Genomic DNA, 20,478 nt, shown 5'->3' with positions numbered 1-20,478 from the left:
TTCGGATTAAACGGATGTTTAATCATACATCGGGACCACACATCGCGTATCCCGCGATTCTTATCGAATTCTTGCATCATGCAGGGAAGGAATTCTCTCTCTTGCAGTGCGATTTTAATCGTATAAAGATGTACCGGGTATGCGGTGGCGGACATTACAACACGACTTAACGATACTTCGCGTTAATTGTTCGCTAATCAAGATAATGATAATTATCGCGATGCGACCAAATTGTCCGATCATGTACACGAGTGTCTATGAAAACATCCGGTATCAAAATTGGATAAGTATCTAAACGTTAATAAATTATATCATTATGTAATACTTAACATCATATATTTAATTAAAACTATTCGCAAAAATTGATATTTTATTTACAGTTGCTTGTAGTGACAATAATTTCACTCGTCGAAATCATAAAAAAATAAACATTTTGAAAATTATTTATATTTGACTTAAAAAAATATATAATAATAGTAATTATTACTAATATAATATTTTGATTATTCAAAATTATTTGCAATTGCTTGGAATAATTTTTTTTCGTTTTTAATTGCGATGTTTAATTTAAAAATACATTTATAATATTGAAAATTTTCACATAGATAACTATATCAATCCGCAATGAAGATTACTTCTCGTACGCGAAATCACGGCCGCAAGATTTCACGGCGATGCTCCTAAAGATATAAAGTTAAGCCGTTACTTCGATGTCATGCCCGGGCCAAGAAGCGTCAATTAGCGCCGTGGATTCTTTTCTCCCTTTTCTCGCATTCCTTACGATAATGAAACGAATGTTTTTTGCGAAAGTTGAAATTAGCCGGTCGTTTCTCAAACCGAAAAAATACGATGAGATAATCCCGGATATATTTCGGCTGACCAAACGCACTCTCGTAATCCCGTTCCAATCGTCAAGCGATCATTGTTCGCCTTCGCAATTTTATTTAATGATAGTACGATAACTATCTCCATCCCAATAATTTTCAATCGGCGAATAAAGGTTTATTGTCACGCAAAAGTTGTTTGAGTTACGCATAAATTACAAATTCGTTCCGCTTTTACGAGAGTACGCTGTATATATTTTTATACAGAAGGAATTCGTACATTGATTATCAAAAAAATATAAACCGGTCTATTACACGCCTTCACACCAATGAAGTTAAGTTGGAGATGACGTTTTTATTGCTTCTTTACGTTCCAAACACTTTTCCTTTTCCCTATAAGTAATTTATGTACATTCTGATTTACATTTCGAATCTCAACCGTACCTTTTATCTAAAAACGTTTACCGATCACTCTGTATCGATCAGTAACAATTACCAATGATATCCTATCTCCCCGCTATTTGTCTGATTGTCGGAATATCTAATAAGACCCAAGAGAGATTAATCGTTAGAGACAGAGATACTTTCACGTTCGTATCGTTAACATAATTAATCACAATCGCGTTGACCCGATAATACACGATCGCCCCAATCACACTTAATTCCAAAAGTTACTTAAGTTATTCAGGATGACGATAAGACATTCGCCTCTCTTATCCCGGTTGTCTTCACCGTCATAGTGTATCAAGAGAGATGGAGGATATCGTCTCTCCCACGTGGAAGTAGCGGAAATAATTTGTGACGCAATTACGGTCCCATAACGCATCGACGATGACGGCGAAGCTGGCGGTCGGTCCGATGGCGGGGCCCAACTAGCTCCCCAGCTCTTCGTATCTCATGCCTCCCGGAATGCATTCTGGGTCCGAGAGACTTGCGATATACGTATAGTTACGATATACTCCGGGTATACCGATAACGTGTTCGGGGAATCGTGGAGACCGGTATCCGGATGAGGACGCTGCTTATCGACCAGCCGTGTTTATGTCGCTACGTGGGTGCCCGCCTGGGTCCCGTTCTTTCTCTATCTCTCTCTCCTCCTATTGTAGACTGCGTAGGTCCGAAAAATCAATCGATCTCATGTGTATATGGATGTATAGACGCGAAGTCATCGGGAACTATCTCTCAGTAATTACCTTAATCATCTCTCGAGATGTGTACTTAGAAGTAGAACTATCGGAAAAGGACTATCGGAAGTAGAATTATCAAAAAAGGACTATCCGAAAATGTACTTAAAAATAGAATTATCGGAAAAGAAAAGTATGTGAAATTTCGATCAAGGTATCTATGAAGAGATGAGATACAGGAAGTATTTTGTATAATTTAGTGACATTAAAAACGGAGACTTTCTCCGATAATTCATCGATCCAAGCAGGATTATTAATTCTTGCAACGAGAAACGCGAGTAAACGCTTAATTAAAACCTCGGCGTTTCCCAATAGCGTATATAATCGGCGCGCGTTATTTATCGCTACCGGTGGTGAGATTTACAGGGTACACCGTGCTGATCTAGGCAAAGGTGTTATTATATTTAAAGGCATACGCGGGGGTATCAGAAATAGCAGAGAGATTACCGATCGTAAAATACACACACGCGTAATAAAAGAATGATATCGCGGGAAACGGCGAACGCAAATTCGTGGGAAAAAATCGCGACTGCGAGAAACCGCGGTAAAAATCCGCGATCCTTCTACCGCGACCAGAGGCGGCAGTTAACGCGCGTACAAACGTCATCCAGCGGGCATTCTCTTTCCAGCCATTGGCCGCGACTTTTTCACCTTCGGTTACCGCGGGTGCCGCGATTGGAGAAACGCGTGCCGATAATTTATGAGCCTGCTCGAGTGTGGCCGGTGCGGTTTCCCGTTCGCAGAAACTATAGCGTTTATGTAGTGTGACGCCTGTCGCCGCCTGCATCCGAGATGTCCGCTACGTCGTAAAGAATGAAATATTGTCTCGTGTCTCTATCATTAATAAGCCATTGATTTGAATATCAATTCCGAATGACGAAAGATCTCTCTTTCGAAACGCGCGCGGGAAAACGCCACGTCCCACTTCGATCGTGGCTCGATTATGCGAAATATCGGGATAAGGCGTAAGTGGAGGGTTGCCTTTATTACATTGAAAAAATATCGACGATTGATTAGATACATTGAAAAACGCATCACGCGTTTATAGAGTGTAGGCTCTTGAGAGTTACATGAACTTTGAATGGGAAATCATTCGCTCCATTCACTGTGAAAAACATTCAAGATGAGTCTGTGTATATAATTGATTCGTCACGGAAGAATGCAATCTTTCGCGACTTTTATCGCTCCATTCATTTAAATTAGTGTGCGTTCGAAGAAGAGCAGGCACTTTGGCACACAACGCACTTTCGGCTTTTATGCGCTTGTAACGACCCACGGATACCATTTCAGCGAGATTTTACGAGGTGTTCGACTATAACACAGATTAGACGTCGTAGATAGTGTACTTCATACTTCGAACGAAAGTTGAAGTATGAACACACATACAAATTCGATAAGCACTTCAACATTTATTACTTTACGCACGGTGTTCTTATCTCCTTTCTTTAAAAAAAGCGAAAATCTTCAAGTACGTATCTCGGAAAAAATGTAAGTACCTTCGTTAATTCATGATTATAATCGCGACGAGTAATCTGTCAGTCGAGAGGCGATAGATCATCGCTAATGATTCTTTAAAGGATCTCCACGCGTTGACGATCATTCGATAATTATCGGTGCTTCCGGATAATTTAAGTGATTGTACAGCGACAACGACAAATGAAGCTCGAGCCGCTAAAATAGCAGAGCGTTGAAACGGCCAGTTGGCCTTTGCTGGCAATCATTAAAGGTAGTTTACACGATAAACTCGCGACAGGACTCGAAGCAACGGCCCGTGTTTACCCAACCGTCAATGCAACGCTCGTATCATTAGCATAGTCTTTGTGCATTTATAAAGACCGGAGGTACTCCCGGCTTATTGCAAAGTGCCAAAGGTGGTTTCAACACCACAGCGTTTCGCCATTTATTAAACATTTCGTGAGAGTCACTCGATCCTCGTCCCAATGCCCATCATTTGTACCGATTTCGTCGGGCGAGCCTTCATGTTTTATACGATAGTTACATCACTTAATATCTGAATATACGAATATTACATTTTGATTCTTTTTACATTTTTTTCCGGTAATTGATCGAGAGCCACTTTGTCATCCGCGAGACGGATCACGATTTAAATCCTTCGCGTCTAATTTCGTTCGTTCAACGAATCGATAGGGACGACGAGTCCACAATATATATTGCGCATAGACGCGTGACAACGCGACGCATGGCGCGAGTTAAGCGAGCGCAATGTGATTTTTTTTTTTTTCACCGTGGAAAGGTAAACATCGTGGAGCGCATGACAAACGGCAACTATCGAGTGCCTGTTAGAGATAGGTAAGAAGCAATGAAAGGTCCTCCAGCGTGCCGCCCGGCACAATAAACGGCCAACGGCGAAGTGGCTCGCAAGGGAGGGCACAACCCGCGGGCTGTTTAGACAGCGAATGCTTCGCCGTGTGTTATGATTGACGTGTATAAATATTTGGTTAGTCGCCTCGCCGTCTCGTGCGTGTGATGCGCACGCAGCGCGTAAATCGTGCGTACAGTTACGCGTGCGCGCGCGCGCGTTTCCGTGAGACGTCGCAGGACTCTCGTCTTCTCTACTCTCGTTGACTACGGCAAATTAAATGACGACCGGCTCGTTACGCGCCACGTGACATTTCACAGATGGCCGCGAGTGCTGACCGACAGATCGGAGCGGAATCGACCCGAAGGGGGAGGCGTCACATAATTTTTTTTTACGCACACTCCACGCGCGAGCCTGGCACAAAGTTGCGATTCAAGTAGGAAGCTGAAGAACGCGACGACGATTTCCGTAAAATAAGTGTCCAGTAGATTCCGATGACACTTGTCTCCGGCGAGTTATTCGCGACATTGCGATTGTTTGATACGTCAAGACGAGTGAGACGTTAATTGGGAAAAACGAGGAAGCGCGATTTATGTTTCTTATAATTCGGTTCAAAGCCGAACGAGAAAGAACGTCGATTTCTACTTCGATATTTTTCTCTTCTCTACCAGTCGGGTATCATCGAGTTAGAACGTATGAAAAAAAAAGAAACTATTGGAGGGGACGATGTCCCGGCGGCAAATACACCCACGACGACTCACTAAATCATTTGCGTAAAAAATACGAAGCTCCGAACCACCTGCGCGGTTCTGTAGAGATCCACCCTCTTTTATATTATATTATGCCTAACTACGATTCATAATATATTATTTCCAAATTGTTTTAAATTACAGGCTACGCGACTACGACCCATGCGATAATAGAAGAAGGCGTTTATCCGACAAATATCTTATTGCGAGGCACTCACAGACCCCTGAAGCATCATGCCAAATTGGTGAATAGCTTGTGTAAGTAACGTATACTCAAATGTTGTAATTTTTTTATTATTGTACTATTTCACTAGAATCAAAAAATTTGGCAAAAAAAAGAGTAAATATACTTTTTAATTAAATATATTATTATATGAATGATTAGAGAAGATAAAATTGTTTCGATGGATTTTATAATTTATAACGAAACGATTGGGAGAATCATCGTTCGAGTTATATAAAATTTATAACTCATTACATACCATTTGTCTCTAATAAATTTGGAAGTTTACGAGTGCGTCTAATGCATTCCACAAATCAATGATGCATTACCATTTGTATAAAAGCCAAGACGAAGTCACGTCTCGTTTCTGGTTGGTCTGCTGCCAATCGTCAGTTTTAGCTCTTCCCACATATTATCCGTGACAAGGCGTGAATTCGCTTTATTGTCGCTGAACACTAACGATACACGTAGGTGGGTGATTCAACAAAAGTAGTGGTCGATGGCTTTGAAATCGATATTGTGATCGGCATTTGATTTCCGATAAGATCCAACCGGTAGCACATATCGATCGAACAAACCGAGAACTGTTTTTACAAAGTCGTATCTCGATCATTTAGGATGACTTTGCTATCGGGTGGACTTCCGTTTCGAAAACTAACGTTGCTAAGTAATATAGTAATTACATTATTTCGATTAAAATCTCGCGTATAATTAAAAATCGAAAGCACATAGATTTTTTACGTTTTGAAAATAAATTATATGGGATATAGTGCACTTTTGCATAAATTTAAACGCCCTTAGCTTCGCTGTGCTTTGCATAAACGTGCTAGATGACGCGCCGACGGCGACGTAATATTCACGGCATAATCCGAGGCAATCAGGAATACGTCAGAGACGATAGCTCTCCAAGAAATCCAGCTCTCCAAAAATATCGACGATATCTTCATCGCGCACCAGCCGACATCCGGTGTTCGCGCAAATCGTCGCCTCGTCATTTTCCGCGCAACGACACACATCCGTTTAAGAGGATGCGTTAAGAGGATTATTTATCGAAGCGACGTCGATGCTGGGACCGATTAGCATAGTAATTCCACGCCGTGAGGCCCCGACCCCGTTGCCGCGCACACGATTTGCACGCATGTGCGTGCGCGTCGCTAATCCACCATTATTAAATTATCGGTGCAACGCGCGCGCAATGGACTGCATCGATGATTATCATTTATCAATATCACGGGCGCGTAGTAACTTGCCGCCGATCGACCGTCTGTCGTCGATGCATAATGTTATGCACATAAAATGATGCTGGTATGTGCGCGACGATCAGGATATTGCCTTTTCTTCGCGAAACTGCCGTCTAATCCGCAATTACTAATTGCGATCTCGATCCTCGCGATGAATAAACTTCCCATGTGCGATTTATCGCGCTAAACTTAACAGATTCTTGAACGAAATATTGTTTCCAAATTAATCGAATTGATTTTGTGCAAGCTCGTAGTTAAATGTAATCGTTTTTATCAAAAATGAGAAATTTTTTACTAAAAATTTATACTCCATATCTGATAGATCCAATCTCGATAACGTTCGAAAGTTATTTTGAATATTATTAGAGGTTCTGTCATCTCGAGTCTAACAAGCGAGAGACGAGAATGATGCCGAAAGTCAGCTGTGGGAAAATGTGACGAGGCGCGGACGAAAGGAAGATGAAAGGAACGAAAGCGCACGATCCGCGCCATAATTCTACAAGTTTATCGATGCGCCTCCGTGACAGGCGGTGGCCGAGGAGAGAGAGAAAAACACACATCGTCCGTAGTTGGCGGGATTGTATGCGCGAGCACCCTGCTATCTTGATAATATGCTAATAACACACGCGGCGGGCGGTACTTTACGATCGTTGCATCGATGCTGGATATCGTAATTATTGTTTCACTACGTTTGTTCGTCCATCGCGGCACAATACGACGCCACGGATGTCGATTGTTGCATCAATCGTACTGGGAGTGCACAATTGTAATTATTATAGTTAGCTTATGTACTCCACCACTCGACGAGCGCATGATTGAGGATTTTATTAACAGGTACCTCGCTACTGTCAACATCTTCAGCACCGAGCAAGTTTCAGTTGACTTTGAAAATTAATTGAATTAAATGATTATATGACTAATTATAGAAGCAATCATTAATTGTACTTTCTCTAATTTTTTTTCAAATTTTATTTCCAAATTTTTCAATTATAATTTAATTATTATTTTTCATATATAATTCTCTAAATGCTAGAGAAGAGAGGATTCCGAGAGACATATCGATTTCAAATGTACAGATCGCATTTGTCCAATGTTGGTCTTACAATTAGCACTTACCGCGACGAGGAGGGTGCTGAGAGCTTCAATTCGCATAGTAGCTGGCCAGGCCAGCAAGGAGGCCGTAGGTTGCGAGCTGGTGGATCGATCTGCTCGTATCGATCCTTGAATTACCGATCCCTCGGCTATCGGCTTCTTACTCGGCGGCCGTAAGTGTATCGGGCCGACGACGATGACTCTCTCCCGGCTCCACGTCGATTTCTCGTGATGATCCGCCGCGCCGATCCGGCGATGACATGGCTACCGCGCCGCCAATCTGTCGACATATAAACGTACGTACATATATTAATGGCCTCTTACAATGGCCGCGTTAATCGCAACGAGATAATCATCGACAAATCATCGCCTTGTCCGAACCGTTATCGGTGTCTGAGATCGATTACTTTTATTTGACCATCGCGTTGCACGTTATCGCTCGCGTGTATTTATTACAGAGACTCGGCTTCTGAATTATTCAAACAGATTTCGTAATATATTATCGATATTTAAAGATCCAGTACGATCACACTTTCCTCCAATAGATAAGATTATTATTCGGCGAAATTACAAAGTAAAGTTCATTATATTGTGCTTTTAATTGCTAATATGAAGCATATGATATTTTAATTTGCGATACACCTTATTTTATCATGACTTATCATGCATTCTTTCATGTGGAAACATTATTTAAAATAAACTTGTATATTAAAACAACTCCTTTCAAACTTTTGACCAACTGTTTGTTTTAACGCTCAAAATTTTATATATCACGATCAAAATGATTCTTTAGTAAATCGTTCGCAAAAATCGCTAATTGTACAAACGACACTATAATTATATTTCAAATTCGTGAATTGTTAGAGAAGATTGTGGACCTAATATTCGAGATTTGCCGATAAAGTCTAGAAGGTGCAAGCGTCGTCTATATTTCGTCACTCAATCGCAATGATGCTGCGAATCGATCTTATCTCATACCTCGCTTGTTTCCGTCAATTACGTCGCGCAACAAGGTGTTACTGACCTATTAAAGAGGAATGTTGTTCATAAAAGCCACGAATGTTACTTGTGCGAAAAACCTTTCCCTTTTCTTTCTTTCACGTTATTTCACGTTATTGTTTCTTTCGTCATTTATCACTTGTCGTTTATTCACTTGTGCTACATCCATCATTCAGCTTCGCATTATTGTCTAACGTACGATAGAATAGCAATGTGAACAATAATTCCTACTCATTGTTCGAGTCCTGATAATTTGCGTATGTAAATTCCCATTGATAGAAGACGAGGAAAATACAGACGCCATACATAACAGTATGGCGATACCGACGCTTTCCTGGCATCATTCGTTATGTGAGTTAATGACTCTCGAGAAATCATCGATTGGTTCCCGTCTGGAAGCCGCGACGCCTCTCACACGGTGGAAACACGCCTTCTCACCGTGTTGTAATGGACGGGACTTCACGCGTGCATGCATTTAACCAGCAAACGAACGAAATGCCGAGCTGTTTCGATAGCAAACAAGAGATGCGAAGGAAGGCGCGCGCAACTATTTTGGGTCCCATCGACATCCCTCGAAAGATCAGGCAAGATGACACGGCTAAGACGATCTGTTTGCACTCGCGTGTTTTTACGATTGTTTGAATTAATTTCAAACAAAATGCCGAGATCGAGTTACTGTTTGAGGTACGGAAAAAAATGGATTTGGGAAGAGACGATGGTCTCTTAATCCTTGTTTAGTTATATGTATAATGCATCCAGAACAAAGTATTACATTAATTTAATTTATTTTTTTTTTAAATCTGAAATAAAAAATTTTCTACTATGCTTGAATTAGAGATTATATAAGATTTTTTTTAAGGATTATAATAAAAACTATAATGAAACAACAGGCCGCAAACAATCATTCGAATTAAATACAGCCAGAAATTAATTGGATGACACACATTTCTAATATTTCAATATTTATATTAAACGTTCCAGATTGCTTATACAATCAGAAATTATTATTAATTATGAAACACATTATTTTTATTATTTTATAACAATTTGCTTAAATCAAGGAATTTATATCACGAGTAGCAATCAAACGTGTTTACGTTCAAATTATTGCATCTATTGTCATGAATGATTAGCGTCTTCCTTCCGTTGATAATCGAAATACTACTCGTCCATTCAATTCGATCACCTCCAGCGGATACAGCGATGAAAGCAGCCGACGCGTAATCATGAGTGGACTAGGATTATAATTTCGAATTATCGCGCCGACACAGCGCAGCCGAGATGTGTAATACACACCATATGATATATCATTGCCAGTGAGTCATGGCACGTAGAATTTATTCGATAAGACACACACCGGTTGGCGAAACGTATCGCCATTTCTTATCACACGGTGTTTCCTCGACATAATCGATAAGAACGGGGTAAGGGTCTAACACGAGTGACACTCTCCTTTCGTCACCGAATGCATTATCGCGGATATTATATCGGTATGATACGTGGAATTCGGTCAGTCTGCATTCCTTCGCGATTCGCGCATCATTCGTATGTGTACCTGCGTATCGCACGAAACGTGAAACACAAGTGACATGATCGATTCTATGCCTATCGACGATAATCGGAACTTTAGCGCGCCGTCATCGTGCATCACCGATTAATATATTCGAGAAAGCCAGATTTACAGTCAATCGTTGTCAAGCTATCGACGAATACAAATATTAACCATCTTTTCTTCTCTCTGTAAACGTTTCAAGTAAATTGCAAACCTTCTCAAAGCTGTAGGAATAAATAAAGGCGTTTATTAATATTTTATAATTTATTAATATTTCATATTTTTTAAAGTAAATTTTCTAAGAAATATAAAGTAGATAATAAACATATAATTAACAGTGTTATTTAGATGAAATTAAAATAGAAAAATAAAAAAAGGAAAAATAAGGAAGAAAAAGATAAAAAATTAGATAAAGAATATTATAAATTCATTAGCGAAATGTCATAACCGATGGCTGGCAGATAACTTGGCGTGAAATAAAGAGCATAAATCTAAAACTGATGCAACTAGCAGCTTCACACAACACATAAACGATGTCGGTATTAAAAAAACCTCATGATCTTTGAAAGCAAATGATTATAATAATCCGAATCTGCGATAAATCATCCTAATACCGTTGTAATACCGGTATTACGATAACAATGGTACAATAATCGCGACAGTCCATTCCGATTGTTAAACGGGATTTCTCTACCGGAAAGCCATCGCGAATAATCCTGAAGATCAATGTCGCGTGGCGATAAACGGTGATCGTCGCTAGTAGCAGCAGCAAGTGAATTTTTAATAGAAAGCGCAACCATATTGTGCTGTCCACCCACGTAAAACCCGCGCCGACTTTCTCTTTTCCCCTCCGTTTGCGCCCTTTCCTTTATTTCCTCGAGCACACAATGAACATGATCCGTCAAATAAACCCCGTCGAGCCAGATTACATTGCGCGATTTCCATCGATCAATGTATTAACAATCTCGACGCCGCAAAGATAAGCGATCGATCGGCCTGCTCTTGAAGCACGAGCAGGGGACAAGGATCTGTGGTTTAATTACTGCATCATTTACGAGTAACGAACGAGACGCATAATTCTCGCACGGTGACTTGCGATCTTGGTAATTTGGTCTGCATGAGTATTCCCAATGATATGTTATTACTCGTTATCGCGAGACTATCACGGTACAGATCTTTATTAGCATTAATATCCCACTGAGCGGAACAAATCGCGATATTGTATTCCGACCAATAGTTAAACACGAATGAACCTGTATAATGGATGCAATTTTTTTTCGATCGATTATGACGAAGATAAGTGATACGAGTGCGGTTGTAAAAGCTATTTCATCAGATGACGTTACAATTGTACTCGGGTAACTGATACATTGATAAGCGTGACGCATAATTCAGATTTTTACGGGAATTTCGCCCGAATAGGCAGGTATGACGTGCGATCGGAAGTTTGTATCGCAAAATCGCCGCATAATACATTGATAACAAAATACATAGAAGCTCATTGGCATTTCGCAGAGGCGGAGCCGTCGCCGGACTTTGCGTTGAGTCACTTATCCAGGCGGCGCCTGGCTACATCGTGATAAAAACATTGCGCCTGAGAATGCGTCGAGCCTGGTCAGCTGGCGCTTTCTATCTCGCCGTGAGCTGTCATTAGTTTATTGCCATTAACTTTTGCGGTAATTTACTTATACAAGCGTCAAACCCTTGGCGACAAGAATGTCGAACGCGAGCGGTCAGACGAGTCGAGAGAGGCTGGCATTCGGAAAAATTATCCGTACTCTTAATTATTCATGTAGTTGAGCTGTGTTTTGTAATCGTTCGATCAAACTAAATCCATTGAATAATTAAATGACCTAATAAATCCTGGGGAATTAAATCCCTCTAGCGAGAATCTAACAAAAACCGCCAATGTCATTTACTGTGACTCTCGGCAACTCGTCGCACGTCATAATATATTTTCTTTACGAGTCTCTTGACGTTGCCATTCTTTCCGCCTACGCGACGAATCCACCTTAACGAATCTACGATTTCTAATTTACACTGGCAGTTGAGTTCCGAGAATAAAAAAGGACACCGCACTCGTTAAAGTCAAGCCAAGAGCACGCATTAATTTTGCGCAGGTTTTTTCCATCCATGGGAAAACGTCATGCACGACTCTTAATCTTCCTGCGGCCGTCTCGTCCTTGACACTTAAGTAAGACAAGGCTATCTGTCGCGTCCTTTTTATGCGATAATTTTTGCTTGTAATATATTACATAATTTCCGTCGAAGAGTTTTTGTATTCTCATCACTTTATTAGCATAATAAACAAAGATTTATGCAATTAAAAGTGATTTTATAGATAGGTGATATAATAGACGTCGAATATAAAACTCGTCTAATTAAATGAGTTTTTTGGCCCACATAGTTGTATTGATTTGATGATACATATAATGATTAATACTCTTTCGTAAATTTCCTTGTAACGTTGTCTTCTTTAAAGATGACAAAAAGGAAGCAACATTATTAATGTTTTATAAATTACATCTCGTAATAACTCGGTATAGCCAGAAGAAATCATCCCGTTATCGTCAACTTCTTTTACTGCATCTTTCGAGTCGACAACGCGCGTAATAGATATACATGTCCCGTAGTTTTACTGTTCCACCTCTATCCTTCTCTTGCAACGTGTTGCCTGTTCAATTAGAAAAATTCATCGCGACAGCAAAGACCGCGTGGGCATAAGTTACATCCGTCCAGATACTAATAAGACACGAATCATCGACGCTCGTTCGCCGATGTGTCATGTCTGAATACGGTCTATACGAACGGTGAACGCGATATTGTTTCATATATATCCCGATAACGAATCGACATCAGATCGACATTAAGTTGATAGGCTAACATCTGTCCACTCGCGTTTGCTCTCGAGAAAATCTTTGAGAAAAATCTGGTGCACGAAGGGAGGGGAATTGCTCGAATTTATCTAATATACATACGTCCACGATAGCTATGAAACCGAGATCGGTTCGCGATATGACTCCGTATTACCGTGCTGATGTGATAAAGTATCGCGATATTCCGCACGGATCGGTTTTATTATCGGTTCGCGATTTCCGCCGTTTAAGCACGGGAATATATATTAAAAATCTAAGCAAATTATAGGTAGATTTGCGTGCGCGAAATCTATTACCTGACGTAGAAAGATCGCGGAAGACATTTGTCAAACATGAGTTTCCAATATTATTATACGTAAAGAAATGAATATGTGATAAAAACTTCCATTTTTACACGTGAAATTAATTTTTGTGCAAGATATAAAATTTGGAAAAAATATTTGTGTGTATCGCAAAAAAATAAAAGACAGAGTCGTTGACCAGGATTTCATCTCGATTCAGACGGCAGTCTAGACGAGAGAGATCAAATGTCCAATATATTTAATCGATCGTGATGGGTTTAACTATTGGATATAAACAGCCACCCGGGAAAGCTGTAAAACGCAGCCGGAACTAATCGTCAAGTGTGTTAAGCTCTTATCATCCTTGGATTTACATCCTTCTCCTGCTGTTCGAACGTGTCTCCTGAGATAGTTTTCTCGACTGTAGCTAATCGCAAATTTATAAATATATCGGAGATATGCGTCGTGTAAATCTACACTGGTTCTGCATAATTATGTTTTCGTGATGTTTACGAGAAAGCGATCATCTCGAACGAATCGGAATTTATTTTTCAACTATCATTATACCATTAAATTTAGGTGACATAATAACTGTTGTGCACGGTATGATTTTATTCTGCCAATAAACAATTTTATATTTCGGGCCGGATGATAAATAATTAGTAACGATACGAATAAATCCTGTTTAAAAGTCGCTTAAAAGTCGAAGTTCATTTTCACCAGATACACACAAATAGGCCGACTTGCCTTCGAGAAACCGGCTTTGTAATATTAAGCGCGACGAATTATCGAATATTTCGCAGCCGAGAGATTCGCCGGGATGATTTTATTCAGAACGAACCACAAGCTCATTCATGATATCATTTGTGAATGACCCTCGGGGAACTGGCCCCGGTTGAGGTATCACTGGATAAAGCGAGCTCGAGGCGAGAGGACTGGTTCCTGGACCAGTCGCCAATTAAAGCGACACCGACAAAGCCGATGCCCCGTATTTATTACGTATTAAGGAATTGTAAATTTTTTTTTTTATGAAAACTTGAAATTCGTGTTTTCGTGACAACGCGACTATCCTGGTGATCGTGAACGATGACCTGTATACGATAAATATTTATATTTTGCCGCACCTTTAATTTATAGATTTCCCTCTCAATTAAATCGAAGACATTGGGATCTATTATTCGTATCAACAAGAGCTACACAAAAGATGATATAATTTTGAAAGAATATTTGTAGCGATATATAATATTATGTATCTACCATTCGCTCCGATTTCGTTCTTCGTCCTTCCATGAATTCAACAAACGTTGAATCTGGAATTGAATGCGAGTGGATTTCTGCCGTGCAAAAGAGACACCTACGTTTACTGTCGCGTTAATGTCTTACTCCCACGAGAACGACACGATGAATAAGCAGATGGATTGCTTTATTATTGCGATATATGCGGCGCCGTTCGCGGTAGCTAAAATCTAGATAAAGACCGAGAAATGAGATTCAGCCAGTGCGATGATAAAGACACGATATCGGTGATAATGAGCGATGGAACAATAGGGGTTCGAGGCACCGTAAATTGTATCATAAGTCGGATCACATTATGCAATATGTCGTAACGCGAATATCGCGATCCGACTCCTCCCTCCATAATACTGTTAATTGAACGGCATCTATTTTATCGCATATATTTCCAGCGATTTGATCATCCTTATGAAATTTATATTTTTTTAATGATATCGATGCATCATGGCGTTTAGATAAGATGATATTTATCGATATACGGTGAGAAAAATCGCGTTAAAAAATCGCGAGATATGCTTACGAGCTTATCGTCGTTTCGCCAATCAGCACGAGGCAGAACCAGAAGCGGATTGAGTCAGACGCATCTAAACTGCATGAATTTATTGCACTTTTATTGCGAGATTTGCAATGAGCGCGGCGCGACAGATTCTCGTTAAGAGGATTCTCTCCGTACCGAAACCACAAGGATCGGGAAAAAAGCTCGTCCATCGCAACAAATAGGGTGCGGTTAATTGCAATGGCCTCCGGGGTCGTAAAGATCTTTTTTTACTTCACAGTCTTGCGGTAAAGTTCGCGTTAACTCTCACGTTTAGTTGCCATCTGCGATCGGCGAGCAACATCCGCGTTTCATGATGTTCTCGCGTTGCTCGACTGCTTTTAAATAAATCAATTTTAGGATCCACGCTCCGATCCTTTATGGGACGGCTGCGTCTGAAATACATTTTGGAGCTCGCTCTTAAACGCGTCTTTAAGATCGTAAATAAAGAAGCGCGAGCAACACGATATAATTGCACAAATTCTCTTGCACAATACATATTTTCATAATATTCTTACACATTCTCCGTTTTCTCGTCATTTATAATCCATTTTATAACGCAGCATGAATATAAATCACGCTGTTTGATCGAATATATTTAACGCGTTCAAATATTTTTATAGATGTATAAATCGAGATATATTTTCACAGAAGTCTTAAAATCGCGTAAACGAAACTGTGGTATGAAACAAAATAGATAATTGCCTAATGATATCGTACAATATTGGAGATTCCGCGAGCGGAAAGAGCGATCTCTATTGAGCAATCAACATTGTTGTTTTATCGCGACTGATGATGATTCATTCTTCCATAATGTGTCGAGAACACGTTACATCCGGTGCCTTAACCGCGCCACCTCGTCGAGAATGTTTTGTTCCTCTCTCTCTCTCTGTCTCTTCCTCTCCTTGATTTAGCGCCAGCTACATAAATCTTTGAACCGCGAACCGCGAGAGCGAGAACGGTCTCGCAGAGCGACCGCAGAGCGACATATTTACAGTCGTGTAAATGCATTTTTTTCTCAACGTTTTGCATGAACGGCGCGAGCTTAATAGCGCGTGACGTGCGAGATTAGCTTTTTTTCGCTTTTGGGAGGTCGATTATTTTCCGTGAGATACCGCGAGATATCGCGCGAGCTCATGTTTTATTAATTCGATTTGTACAAGCAATTTGATTAAATAAGTATCGAAACATTAATGACACGATTGAAAATATTTTACCAAATGCTGAGGATTGTGACAGCTTTTTCGCAATTATTAGGTGATCGAGATTAATTTCTGAATAAAGTGACGATTTTGATCCTAAAATCTCGCGCAAATAGCATTTTTGTTTCAGTTTGTCTAATATAGATTATGTTATAGATAAAGAGTTTGATTTAAGAATTCGAATTTACAATATTATATTTAATACTTGTGAATTTTCATGTAAATTGTTTTGATAGAATTGTGTGTGAATTTAATTTATTTAATTATAATTAATGGACGATTTATAAGGGAAATAGTATATTTTATAATAAAGAATAGTTGACATTTCTTCATAAACGCGCTATGATTATCTTTATCCATGCTAGCTCTATATTATGTTCTTTCGCTATTTTTTGGTTTTCCTCCATTGATGTAATACTCCATTAATCTAATATTCCAGAAAAAATCAAATTTGGATATGTATAGCATAATGAAGTATTAATTTATATATTGCTAATTTATTGTTGTAATTTTGAATGCGAATACTCGAGTCCTCGAATTTCACCGCTATTTAATTATTTAATTTAAATTTTTAGTGTGATTTATTTACGGATTTAAGATATTAATTAATATTATTTCGAGATTAAGATAAAATATAATTTAACACTAACTAGTACAATAACAAATTTAATTAAAACAACACAATATTAATCTAAATTATATTCAAATTATATAAAGTAAGGTTCAAAGTATTTAATAATATTTCGAAAAAGAATTATTGTAATTAACTAAATTTATATTTGTTTAAAACAAATATTTAATAAAAGAAATTACATATTTAAAAATAAGAGATCTATAATATTATATATTATATAATACATATCATATTATATAATAATGTGGAACAAATCACTAATCATATAAAGCAAAAATAAATAAAAATAAATAAGTAATTAATGAATAATTACGAATAACAAATAACGAATTAACAAAATTATAAATTACTCACCATATAATTGTATCATCGCTCATGACTTTCCAAGTATTTTCTTTCTTTCTAGTTTGTTATTTTCTGTTCTTGACACACACTTGACACATACTCACTCGAAAAATATGAATAATTAATGAATTACAATCCCGCGTGTACTAGTGAAAAGTACGACTATCGCACGGTATTTTATGTAGCACTTCTGAAGTTCGACGCGCACTTAATTTTATATTGCGAAAGAATGCGAAAATCAGTTATACAAAGTTATGATTTGTGCTCGGCATTATAAAAATTAATGATCGAATTTGCATAATGCTAACTCTCTCGCTAACTTATGTTAATCGTAATAATCATGTAGAGAACGACATACAAAGCAATTCGCACTATCTCGCACCGGTATCGTTGTAAGAATGACAACACACACACACAAGACGATCACATGTAAACAATAGCGTTCTTATACATCAGAGTTCGACGTTATTGTTTATAGCGCGTAGATAACGGCACGAAAATATATGACGTACTACCTCTCGAAGCACGATTGTGATGATTATACGGTAATTGTAATTCTTTAAAATTATTATAATTACAATTATAGTTATATAAGGTCTTATAAAGAACGATCGTATTATCGATGCAATCGTACTTTAAGAGATAATACGACGAAATACTTGTGCCATTTTACGACTTACTATAACGTTCTTACGCACTATAAAAACAATGACGTCAAAACTTGCGGTGTATAGAACGTTTTGTTTACACGCGGTCGCTCGTCATCTTGTTGTCATTCTTGTGTCGACACCGGCACGAGAAGGTTACGGTGCGATCTGTTCTGTGTATCGTCGTATTATTTCTCGAACTATTAATTATAAAGATTATAACAATTATACGATCATTCTCTATATTTATTACAATTAACATAAGTTTTTTTATAAGAGATAAACTTGCCGTATAAAATATGCTAATCATTGATGAAGGATAACATTGTATAAATTCATTCGCGTCATTTTATAGTGTTGAGCAGATTGTAACTTTGTATAATTGTTATTTTCGCATTCTCCGGTCATAATAGAGCCTTGATAACTTTTCCAACATGAGGCAAAAGAAATTGAGAATTTTTCAAAAGAAATAATTATAGGATACATCCTATTTGTCTCTACCTAAGAATGGATATGAAAATGTGGCTGCGTGTATACGCAGTTCTATCCATTCTGATGTGGAGAAGATACGATATTAGTGTAATAAAAGTATGTGCGGAGGGGTATCAAAATTATCCGAGACAAACGAATCGAGGCTCTCATAAAGTAAAGTGTGCGTCATACGCGGTGAATGTCAGAAGTACTACACAAAGTGCCACGCAATTATCGTGTTCTAGTGATTAAACCACTCTAAATAGTTTTTAATCGTGTTTTTGTGAGTAAGGGTCGTGCGTGTAAGAGAACAAACAAACGTGAAAGGAAGAGGAAGCTTGCGAAAATGACAGCAGAATTATGGCGGTGAGTAATTTATAATGTTGTTTATTTCTTATTTGCATTATTCGTAAAATTAATTGTTCAATTATCTTCGGTAGTGAAAGTTTATTTTATAGTTTAAAGTTTATTTTACTGTGTGTGTGAGAGATAATATATATATCAATAATATATAAATAAATATTCGAGTATCGACATAAAGTCTTTTTTAGAAAGGATATATATAAAGATAATAGATAACGATATAAAGAAAGGATATATATATAATTTTTGTAGATTATTTATACAAAACTAAACTTTCTCCAGAAGACTTAAATTTCTCCATTAACATATATTTCATAAATGTATCTTATATCTAAAAATATCTTATATTTAAAAAAAATTATTTTCGAAAATTCTGTAATCTCTTTTATTAAATTTAAAAAAAAAACGAAAAATTTAGTTACAATAATTATTTCCCAATATATTAATTAGACATTACTATATGTATATAATTTGTATACATTTATATTTTACAGATCAACGTTGTATTCTGCCCACATCATATCGACAAGTACACAGTGTATCGGTGAGTGTTAAATTATATTTTATTTTAATCTTATATAATGATAATCTTATATCACAAATATCAATATTTAAAAATTTAAATTTGCAATAGAATAAAACGATAAAATTGCATTATTTATTCTTAAATATGCACAGAGGAAGAAATAGGATATATTTTAAAATTTACCAAATAAAATATTATAGAAAAAAAAGTTCTCGAAATATTAAATCATGAAAATAAAAAATTTGATATTTTTTATTTCAAACAATATTTGAGATAGTTTAAAATGTTGATCTGTCATACTATACATTTAAATAATCATCCAGTCGTAGATTAGTTATTTCACACTTTGAGACTTCCGTTAATTTGATATCCGCATTCAGGATTAATGCAACAAATTAGCAACAGATTAGTAATAAATTAGTGCTTAATATGCCATATAATTATGCCAATATAACCAAATTTGATTTCTCCTAATGGAGGAGCGAAAGGTTAACGGAAATAATTTTTTCGATGAATGTAGGTACATAGCTATCGTGTTGCTAATGACTGAATTTCACATATTATGAATCTTGAATACGGATTTGATCACGTTTATGCTAATACTGGCTCGACTGAAAGGGACACACACGAATGAAAACAAATCCATCAAAATGCGATGTATGCGTTTTTCTATCTCATCACGAACCAATAACAAAGGATCAACATTTTAATTTACTGTAGAAGCTCAATAAGAAAAATTAAGTTTAATATTTCTGGAGACAATAGTTCTGAAGAAAGACATAGATTTTGTTAAAATCCTTCTTCCTTTCCTCAATCTCATGATTTATTTTTACTACTACTTACTACTTTACCTACTAGATTCGCAAAATTTGCAGATATACACAGCTACACACATTAAATGCATAGATATATATACACGATAGTTAATCGTCAAAACCGCGAACCGGAAGAGCGTAATAGTAAAAGCTACCAGACGCGTCATAAATATTAAATCTCGCAGTGTTTAAAATACTGGAGCTGTCATAAAAATCTCGTTAGTATCGATACGTAAACGTTACGGCTTCTTGCATATCATTTCATGGTGAACATTATTACTTTCGTTCAGGAAATGTTTATAAATA

At 37.7% G+C, this 20,478-nt stretch overlaps 2 protein-coding genes across 4 annotated transcripts in view; one reads left to right on the top strand and one right to left on the bottom strand.

Moving 5' to 3' along the window:
- The window catches only part of LOC145971246 (uncharacterized), a 67,940-nt gene that overhangs the window by 4,721 nt on the left and 42,741 nt on the right, over nt 1-20,478 (bottom strand). For 2 of the 3 annotated variants that reach the window (XM_083098719.1, XM_083098720.1), the window contains one exon: nt 7,658-7,913. In XM_083098719.1, coding sequence (XP_082954845.1) covers nt 7,658-7,693 — 36 coding nt within the window. In that variant the 5' untranslated portion in view covers nt 7,694-7,913. Of the gene's footprint in view, nt 1-7,657; nt 7,914-17,359; nt 17,407-20,478 lie in introns of those variants that run through there. The other variant, XM_083098721.1, reaches the window with a different exon arrangement.
- Nucleotides 18,147-20,478, top strand: part of LOC145971241 (neither inactivation nor afterpotential protein G) — a 68,585-nt gene continuing 66,253 nt past the window's right edge. The window contains exons 1-2 of the mRNA XM_083098709.1: nt 18,147-18,834; nt 19,326-19,375. Of these exons, the coding sequence (XP_082954835.1) occupies nt 18,815-18,834; nt 19,326-19,375 (70 nt within the window). The 5' untranslated portion in view covers nt 18,147-18,814. The remainder of the gene's footprint in view (nt 18,835-19,325; nt 19,376-20,478) is intronic.

The sequence above is a fragment of the Camponotus vicinus genome, unplaced genomic scaffold (genome assembly GCF_025532165.1).
Source record: "Camponotus vicinus isolate PSW18456_S1 unplaced genomic scaffold, iyCamVici1.0 SCAF_4, whole genome shotgun sequence".
Taxonomy (NCBI): Eukaryota; Metazoa; Arthropoda; class Insecta; order Hymenoptera; family Formicidae; genus Camponotus; species Camponotus vicinus.
Note: the sequence above shows the minus strand (reverse complement) of the source record. Positions and strands in the feature narration are given on the sequence as shown.